General features: G+C 40.0%; 1 protein-coding gene across 1 annotated transcript; it reads left to right on the top strand.

The window, feature by feature from the left end:
- Window positions 1-3066: 3066 nt before the first annotated feature.
- On the top strand, window positions 3067-8772 carry zgc:113223 (uncharacterized protein LOC541424 homolog). Its single transcript, XM_068707174.1, has 8 exons — window positions 3067-3215; window positions 4770-4827; window positions 5455-5579; window positions 5689-5763; window positions 6609-6704; window positions 6799-6927; window positions 7251-7412; window positions 7896-8772. The coding sequence occupies exons 1-8, from the start codon at window positions 3159-3161 to the stop codon at window positions 8052-8054; spliced, it is 861 nt and encodes a 286-aa protein (XP_068563275.1). The 5' UTR covers window positions 3067-3158; the 3' UTR covers window positions 8055-8772.
- The last annotated feature ends 1054 nt before the right edge of the window (window positions 8773-9826 follow it).

Below are 9826 nucleotides of genomic sequence, written 5' to 3'. Positions count from 1 at the left end.
AAGGGACCAAGCTTTGTTTTTGTCCATTATCAAGTCAGATAGATCGTCGGTAAATCAGGGGTTTGATTTTTTTCTTTTTAAAGGGTGCATTCTTGTTGATGACAGAGAAGAAGGCCTTGACAAAATGGTCCAAAGCCAACTCGACATCTGGAATTGTCGTTCTGAACTCATCAGTGTTGAGTTCAGAGGGTTTTTTTAGGTTCGATCTTGTAGGCTCAGGGATTAGCTGTGATAAATTAGGACTGCAACGGATCTTTTTGAAGGCGTCAGAAAGCCAATCACTGTTAAAATCACCCATGACAATTACCTCTCTATTAACATACCTACAAAGTAAGTCAGGCAGATCCTTTATGGAGCTAGTGACAGCTGAAGGAGGCCTGTATATACCAGAAAAATACTACAAAAATATAATCATTAGACATCAAAACTACTTCAAGAGCAATAAACGCGAATTAATTTGGCACAGAAAGAGAAAAACTGGATTTTATACATACAGCAATGCCACCTCCCCTCCAGCTTCTGTCTGCTCTGAATGAAGGGTAATCATTTATTACCACATCAGGGTCATTAACACGCTTCTTTAACCATGATAATATTTTAACATGATCTGAACATGATGCTAATGCTGAAACAAACTTCTGATGTTTAAAGGTTCTCTGTGTAACTTTCAGACAACCCTTGTTATTAATGACATTTCTCTTCCATTGTGCCAGTGCTACAAACTGCAGAGGAGCTGAAGAGAGGCACTCGCATTATGCCACATCCATTGGATTTTCAGAGAAAAAAAAAAGTCCAGAGTCCTTTACATTTTATAAGCATTTTTTTTTAAGTTACTTTACATTCTGTTGGGATTACATGCATTTGCAGTTAAAATAAAAATGAATATGTGTAAAAAGTTACACATACAACCTTTGAATGAAAAACAATCTCTATCCTTTCCTGGATTTGAGTTGAGTTGAATTCCCCCAAGTTGGGCGTTTACAGGGGCCACAAACAGTGATTGAATCAATAAAGCTATCTGGGCAAGATGTCCGGGGGAGAAATTTTGACATAATAATTTAGAATACCATGAATCATGAAGCTCATTAAGAGCTTTTGTTGTTGTTTTTCATTGTTTTATATTCCCAATTGAGTAAATCAACATCACTTTTATGGGACAAAGTTGATTTAAAGAAGCCTGAACCAAAACAAAAGAGCAAATACTTAAAGGTATCACTATTTTGGACCAGGTCTCTGATCATGGTTTATTTAATCTGAATGCTGCCACATTATCTTCCAGCAGTGCTTTCCCCCCATGTTTTGATTATCAAAAGCTTACTTCTATATTTTATTTTATACCAATGAATCTCCTATTGAAATGACCAAAATAATTTCTGTCTGTTTCTGTCAAAACATTTGATCAGAAGTTACCTCAAAATCAGCTGATGTGCCAAAAAAAGAAGCAAATAAAGATGTTAATTTACAAATGGCAGCTTAAACTGGATATCGACAACACATAGACATCCATTGTACTGGTATTTCTTTGGCTTGGGCTGGATCACATGTGGGTGTCTCCTCCCACATTTGACCCCAAAATGCGCTGCAAAACCAAAATTATTGGAGCTAAAAGAGGCTGAAAAGCTCCACAAAGCTGCAGAGTTGGTGACAATCACAAACAACTCTTTGCACATCACATGCAGTCATTTGGTTCATATAAAATATTGATAAGAGCAAAAATGTTGACCTAGAAAACTTCCTGAACATTTACAGGTTCATGTTAACAGACAGCAGCTGTTCACTTTAGCCTCATGTTCACAGGAGGATTACCTGAATCCTCTTCAGTTATCCACTAACATGCAACAGGACGGTATACATGTACTAAATATAAACAGAACAGTGGAATCGTCAGTAAAGTATTCATGATGAACCGATCAGAGTGAACAAAAACAGACCACCAGACATCACATACCCACTGCAATGATCTTCTTCCTTATCCCCGTTTTCTCTTCCAACTTCCCAAGAAAATCAGTCACCACGTTCTTCTCATTCAGGAACTTCTCGGCTCTGTCTTTGATGGACGAGAGGATGTTCATCAGGCCCATGGTCCTCAATCAGATCCTCAAATAACAGAGGAGTCGGAGGAAGATGACCTGCGACGGAGAGGAAAACACAGAGTCTATGTAATCCTCCGACAGCAACAATCTGCTTTAATGAGGTGAGGAGGGAGGGGGAGGAGGAGGGAGGGAGGGAGGTAGAGGAGGCACAGAGACAAAGCAGAGAAGAAGAAGGTTCTGGTTCTCATATGTAAAGGAATAAAAGTTTTGTTTTATACGTATGCAGATGATAGCCCACTGTTTGCTTTTGTACAACTCAGTAAAATGAACCTTAATAATGAACCGGTTCAATGCATCTATCATTTTAAATTGTATAAGTAGAAGATTTCTGATGAAACGATAAGAATGGTAATGAGAATATCTTATTCCTGCTCCTGAGAGGATGAACCCTATAGATTTCTATTACCCCCCCCCCTTTACCACTCCTCTACCGCCACCCTCAGGATAAACTGTCCATATGACATGTCATACTGTGGTTACGGATAAAGTCAAAAGCAATAGGGGTTGTGGGGAGCGGTGAGGAGGCGGGTCTGATAAGAGGGAGTAAACATTCTTTTATTAATTTTTAGATTAGTCCCAAACGGTCGACTCTATCTCAGATTTAGCTTTGCAAGCTTAGGGCTGATTTTAAACCGTAGATGGCGCTTGGAGCCATTTTTCAAACATAAAATGATGATAAATTTGGTAGAAATTGCCAATATTAACACCAGCATATTCATATTCAAATCCAAATTCATATACATTTTTATTTTTATTTTAAAACATACTTAAGTGTGCAGTTACTCTTTAATATTGAAGACTGCTAATCTGGACACTATGAGTGAAGTTTAGTTGATGAAGCAGCAGATGTAATGCGATTTGACAGCGAAAAGCTCACTCCACCTCCTCCTCCCGCACACCTCCTCCACCCTCAGTGGGACGACAGGACGACATCCAGCAGCAGCAGCAGAGGGAATGAGCCTGACAGCAGGAATGCGTCCTGCAGGCCAACACATGTCTACAGCCGGCAAATGACAAAACCTCCAACAGACTTTCACTACAGTCTGACAGATCTGCTGAGAGGAGATGAGAGGATACAGAGCAATCAAGTACATTTTATTCATCTGCTGCTATGTCTTCTGGGTGAGTCGCTCTGTTTGGAACAGTCTGAGGATCAAACACTTTACAGATTCATTATCGTGATCGCTTTCTTATGAACGTGTTGCACTATATGGTTTTACAGCAAGGGATTTCAACACCACAGTTACACCATTTCATAGGGAAAGGACGGTTTTCCACTGAGTTTGAAAATCAGCTCTGTATTTATCAAGTGAAAAAGTTTTTTGTTTTCAAAAATGTATACAAACATTTAACATGCATTGATTTAAAGCCAGAAATAGAATTAGCTGTACACTGTAGAGCCAAAAGTATGTGAATACTGTACTTTTGGCATGGGTGTGTTTTCTTAGAGTTAGGTCTTAATACTTCAGCATACAGTGATATTTGTATGGAAGACCACTTTTTTTGCAAGGCAAAGATTATGAGTTGCCAAATCAAAACTATGAGATACAAAGTCAAGTTTCCATTCAAATGTTGCACAAATTTGAACCAAATTTACTGAAAATTGTAAAAAGATTAATGGTTTTGTTTTCAAGCACATTTTTCAAGCAAATGTTATATGAGCATTAATAGTTGGACACATTGGTTGGTGGAGTTAAGGGTCCAGTAATTTTGGAACAAAAATGTACAAGGTGTTGTTCGACCACGTTGGAAAGCAAAAGTGTTTACATCGGTTCAGAACGTCCACACTGGAAAGTGGACTTAAAAAAGGTCAGAGGCTATTTGATATTTAAGTCACATGTTTCGGGTACGTCATCATATATTCACCAAGTCTCCATTCAACGTTGACGTTTGTTTTTATTTATAAAATAACCAACTTTTCCACTTCTGGGAAGCATTATGTTTACTTTAGCTGTATTTCCGCAGGGGGACGCAGGGGGAGACCATCTTCTGTTTTTATTTACTAGAAAGAAGATCTCAGATGACTATTCATTCTTATAACTTTTCCTTGGAAAGGACTCTGTTATTGATTGTTTTGTCAAACTGTTGTTTCCAAGGAACTGTCAGACTCCATATTTCATCTCTCCACTTGCAGGAACACGTCCACTACACCAACACAGATACTTGTATTTCTTGTTTTGTTGAATACAGTGTTATCAGTACCCAAAGTTAGATATTTCAGATGGATACCATATCAGTTTGATGTGTCAGGAGGATAAATAGCTCCAAGATGTGTTTAGCCTAGCTTAGCACAAACACTGGAAGCAGGGGGAAACTGATAGCCTAGTTCCATGAAAAAGGGGGGGGGGGGGGGGGGGGTCCTCTTTCTAACAACTCCAAAGTGGTCTGATGTTGAGGACACGTAATTGTAATGAAATAAAAGTATCAGTTTAGAATATTTTGTCTTCTTATCTTATTAGCTAACATGCTAGTTTGCAGTCTATCCTGTAGTAAGCTGGATTTAGTTGACAGTGGAGTCCAGACAGAATTCAAACCCAGAATGGTCTGTAATGTATTAAGGCGTATTAATGGGTTATTGTGCTGTAATGTTTTTTATGGGTCACTGATTTAAAAACAAATCTGTGCTTCATGCGGTCAGGTTCTGATAAAATAATCAGTTTCTCTGTGACTCTGCAGGTTGCGAGCGCAGTCCTCGTAGCGGTCGGGATCTACGCCAAGATTGCAAAGGAGAAAGGTTGGTCATAAAAAAAAGACAATTCACAATGTGTAACTGCCCTTTTGTTCTTCTGTATGTTTTCACTGTATTTTACAAACCGGCATGTTTCACAAAATCTTTTTTTTTGACGGATGATTGTCGCTTGGAAATTGCTGATACATGTATGAGTCCTACAGAGCTCCCACATGCTCATGCAGGAGTTGCAAGTATGGCACCTGTTTTGATTGGTGTAAAGTGTCGATATGAGCAAGATGGAAGAAGTGGAGCTGATTTATTTTCTTTCAGGTTTACTCTGAAAACAGTTCCTTGCTTTCAAAAAGGTTAAAACGACTTGTACTCAAAAATCAGATTCAGTTTCAGTCCTGCAGAGGAAATCTAAAAAAATTAAAACAAAGGAATCTAACTACATTACATACCAAAGCAATAGGGCTATAATGGTGTGTGTGTGTGTGTGTGTGTGTGTGTGTGTGTGTGTGTGTGTGTGTGTGTGTGTGTGTGTGTCAGGTTATAAAAACAATGCTGCTGATAACATTCCAGAGGATGAACCAGCAGAAGTGAATCAGACATGTTTCAACATTTACTTGCTGTTACGTATGATGGTTGCAATTCAACTGTGTGCGTTTTTTTGTGTATGTGCGTGCCTAGATGTGGTTGACACCCTGATGTTAGATCCAGCTCTGCTCCTAATCGTCGTTGGCTCGACGATGTTTCTCATCACGTTCCTCGGATGTTTCGGGGCGCTGCGTAACGCCACCTGCCTGCTGAAGACGGTACGACCGATCACTGATCACGTCGCAGTTTGATTGGTGTGATGTTTGTTTTGCGTGTCAACGATGTTGAGTTCTTACTCTTCCGGGCAACTGTTGTTTGCTCCTGCAGTTTTTGGGGATCCTGACGGCCGTCCTCTTCCTGCAGATCGCTGCTGGGGTCGTGGGTTACCTCTTCACTGACATGGTAACGTCACACTGCTAGACAGGAAACACAAAGACGTCACTATTATCTCTTGCAAAAATCAAAAAATACTGTTTGAAAACACTTCCAATAAAACAATAATCTCACCGTTTTGGCGCTTGTCCAAGTAAGTGTTTTTTCCCACCAACAGCCACAAGGGGCAACAATGAGTAAACTGCAGCAAGGCGGTAATTCTTGTTTTACAAAAAATAAGACTGATGATGAGGATTTTGCCAATGCATGTCTGTTCAACCACCTCATCTCCCTTCAGAGCACAATCAGACCTCTAATCCACTGCGTGAGAAAAAGTCCTGAACAGAGCTACTAATTGATACGATATGTATTGCAGTTTAAAAGGTAGATTTGGTAATCAATGAATCAAATGATCTAACAAAAATTCAGGTGAGAAATCTAGTATCGGTGGCCGTTGCCGGACTGTAATAAGTCTGTCCAATCGTTTCATTCGGCCCAAATGTAATGATTGAATGGCTTCCTTCCTGGCCATGCTTGAAATGGGGAGGTAGTGGCAATGGCCCCTTCCCCACTTTCTACCCGCCTACTTCCAGCACCCTTACTCGTACCACACCCATCTTCGAACTCAACCTCCGCTTTGATCTCAACAACTCATCTGTAACACATCTTGCACGGTTGCGACGCCATCGTGGTTCACAGACATATAAACACCTCGCAAAGTACTCAAAAACTGCCTCTGTGGTGGTTCCTGCTGAAGTCAGTAGGTGTCTTCAGGGCCACATTTGCCATGATGACTCGCTCACAAACACTCACAAGGTGAAAGCACTATCAGCGTTGCTGTGACGGCTAGTGACAAACTTAATGTTGTTCTTCAGGTGATGGAGAGGACAGAGAGTCTGATGATGAAGGCCATCGTCCGCTACAGGGAGGACCAGGACCTGGAGAACGCCATCGACTTCATCCAGAAGAAGGTGAAGAATGATTTGTATCCTTAATGATTCAAGAGGCAATGTCAGGCCTTTCATTGTCCACTTTGCTGGCAGTGAGAGTTTGTCGTGTTTGCAGTTTCAGTGCTGCGGAGTTGAGCGCTATAAGGACTGGTCCCAAAACGTCTACTTTGACTGTTTGGACACAAACCCCAGTCTGGAGGCCTGTGGAGTTCCCTTCTCCTGCTGCATTCGCCTACAGAACCAGGTGAGCCGGTCTGTGTGCGTGGTCGCCAACAGGTTTATGAAGGGATGTTTGCACGCCCGGAGTTTGGGTCACTTCCATCTCTGTCAGTTCCTGAAACCAAAGAATCATCATAAAATAAAAAAATATTTCCCAGAGTTGTTGAGATATTCACATTTTTGTACTGTAGAGGGTCTTTTAAAAACCGTAACTTGAACAAATGTCATTTTGCGTGATTTTTTTTGGGGTGTTGGATATTTTCCCTCATAGAACGTGAGGGAAAAACAAAAAGACAACGATCTGAAATACCTCTCACATCCAAGGTGTGTGTTATTTTCCCTCTGCAGACGGTGCTGAACACCATGTGTGGTTATGGGATGCAGCAGCTGGAGGAGCGTACGGCCGGTCTGAACGTCTTCACCATCGGTTGCCTGGAGAAGATCGTCTGGTGGGCCAAAAACAACCTGCTGCTGGTGGCCGGTCTGACCGCCGGCCTGCTGCTGCTCGAGGTAAACACTGCAGTCGGAGTGGCCGTGTTTTTTTCTTCCTATTGGCCACAAAGGGCAGCAATGAGTACATTCCACACTTGAAAAACTTTGACAAGTGACACAAGGAGTGTTTTCAAAGTGTATTTTTCGCTAATATTTATCTGATTAAGTGCAACTTGCATTGCACAGCTGTTTCCCTGGGCTTTTCCCGAACAGGGATACTTATTTTATATGATATGCATTACTGTTGAACTGTGAAACTCAGAAAAATTAAGTAGTGCAATCTGCTGAAGATTTTAGTCCAAAAGTCCCATCAGTCTGGTTCTGAAAGTTACAAAATTTTAAAATTGTATTGCTTAACGACAACATTTTTGTTGTACTGTAAACAGGCTCCAGCTGTCATGAGCTTCAGTGAAACGTAGGGTTAATGACAGAAAAACAGACCGAAGTTGGGACAGAAGCAGCCCTGATCAGTTACTAATCCGTTTGTGTTGCCTCTGGCAGGTCTGCATGATCTGCTTGGCTGCAGCTCAAATCTCCAGGATAAAGAAAGTCCAGCAGCTTAAGAATGCAAATGTGCCCAGAAGCCGGTCGGAGAGAAAGGACAGCTACTGGTATCCTGCTTTCGCAGACTTCGATGACCGTGATCCTGGAGACGAATAATGTCTGACAGATTTCTCTAATAAGGGACTTTTGTTCATTCTGGGTCAGATATAAAATAAAAACAGCTGAATGTTGATCAAATGGAGCAAGCAAGACATGCTCTGTTCACTGTGAATTTATAGTTTGATATATTAGCAGGGTGAACAGGTTCAACGTCTTGCACTACGACGCCTCAGCAAGACCCAGAGGTGTTGCCGGTTGAACTACTACCTCATGTAAAACAATCTTTACATCATATTTCCTGTTTTTAAAAGATATATTTTTGTATTATAAAAGGCTGTTACTTGTAGATTAATTAAAATTGAATAACGTTTGTTGTGTTTCAGGCTGGTTCGTAGCTATACTTACAAATATTCACCCAATCACGACCTTCTTATGTTATGTAAATTGTGGTTTTCTGTGTATGCTGCAATGTAAGTCTTTAGTAAAAAAAAAAAAAAAAAAAAAAGAGTTCAGATTGAAGGAGTATTCCCAATTATTAAAGTAGCACTTCCATAAAGCTGGCAGACTCACAAGAGACAACTTAAAGGTCCAACTTTGTTCATATAAACACAGTAAAATGTTGTGGAGCGTAGAGGTGCTGATAGGTCGATTTTATTACTACTGGAAAGAGTCCCCATTTCCAGTTGTTATGCTAAGCTAAGCTATATTCAACGGACATAGGAGTGTGTTATCAATGTTCTTATTTAACTCACGTCAAGGTAGAGTATGAGTGTATTATCCAAAATGTCAAACGTACGCTTTAAAGTGAAGTACCTAAATATGTAAATACGAGGCTTTTTTTTTGTGCTATCAATTTGCACGTCAATATTTTTTGGGGAACTTTTTTGTAACAAGTACTTTCACACAGAACATGAATGTGATGTGGCAAAAAAAGTGACTTGATTTTTTTAGCAAATTTGCATAGCTGCCGGTACGAATAGTTTTATTAATGCAGAATATTCTCAGGCAGGTATTTCACATCTTCGTTTAAAATATTCGTCACGCCCCCCCCGGTGTGTTAAGGCCTTAAGGGAAAATTAGAAATGGATGAATAAGTTGCAAAGTTAAAATTAACTTGTAAAACATAAATAGAGGCGATGAAATATTTATATATTATTAAGTGATTGTTGTTAAAGAGGAAAGAAACTGCCAAACCAGCTGATAGGAAGAATATAAAAGGTTTCTAGTCCTTTTTAGATTTCAATGACTTGACTAACAGTATCATTTGTTGATGGATTCACTTGTCATGTCAGTTTTAAGGTTGTACAGTACTCCTAATGACCAGTATACTAAACTTAGTTTACTCATTCATTAACATAAAGGAATCCATTCAAGAAATCATCAAAACTGACACCAGAATGAGAATGAATAAAATCCTGTACAAATATTCATTTTGAACATGCAGTGACTTTGCTTCACTTCGTTTGTCCATCAGTCTAATGTTCTGCTGGTGACTCCTAGAGGCTGCAATGTTTATTACACCGACAAAAAGACCTCATGGATACTGATTACACATGCTACGTTGCAGCTTTGCTTTAAGTCCACTTAAAGCACTTCCTGGCCTAACCCCATGTTACAATGTTGAGTTTAAAGCTCCTGACTTAGAAGCTGCAACAAGGAACCGCCTCTTTTATCTCATTAATGCTAAACTAGAGAATTTCATACATATTTTAAAGTTAAAACAAAGTGACACAAGCTTTCCGTAAACGTTCTTGAGGAGAGAAACTCCCAGCATGCAAAAACAAGGGACCCCTCAGTTAACCCGATTAATCCCCGTTGTTCCTCCCTCA

This window comes from Cebidichthys violaceus, unplaced genomic scaffold (genome assembly GCF_023349555.1).
Source record: "Cebidichthys violaceus isolate CVI_PGR_0920_01 unplaced genomic scaffold, fCebVio1.0.p SCAF_13, whole genome shotgun sequence".
Taxonomy (NCBI): domain Eukaryota; kingdom Metazoa; phylum Chordata; class Actinopteri; order Perciformes; family Stichaeidae; genus Cebidichthys; species Cebidichthys violaceus.
Note: the sequence above shows the minus strand (reverse complement) of the source record. Positions and strands in the feature narration are given on the sequence as shown.

Bases quoted from the DNA above. Each gene is read 5' to 3' on its own strand.
- zgc:113223 (XM_068707174.1), top strand. From the start codon at position 3,159: ATGAGAGGATACAGAGCAATCAAGTACATTTTATTCATCTGCTGCTAT. The intron at 3,216-4,769 runs GTGAGTCGCTCT...GTGACTCTGCAG, and splicing joins TCTGCTGCTATGTCTTCTGG to GTTGCGAGCGCAGTCCTCGT. The intron at 4,828-5,454 runs GTTGGTCATAAA...GTGCGTGCCTAG, and splicing joins CAAGATTGCAAAGGAGAAAG to ATGTGGTTGACACCCTGATG.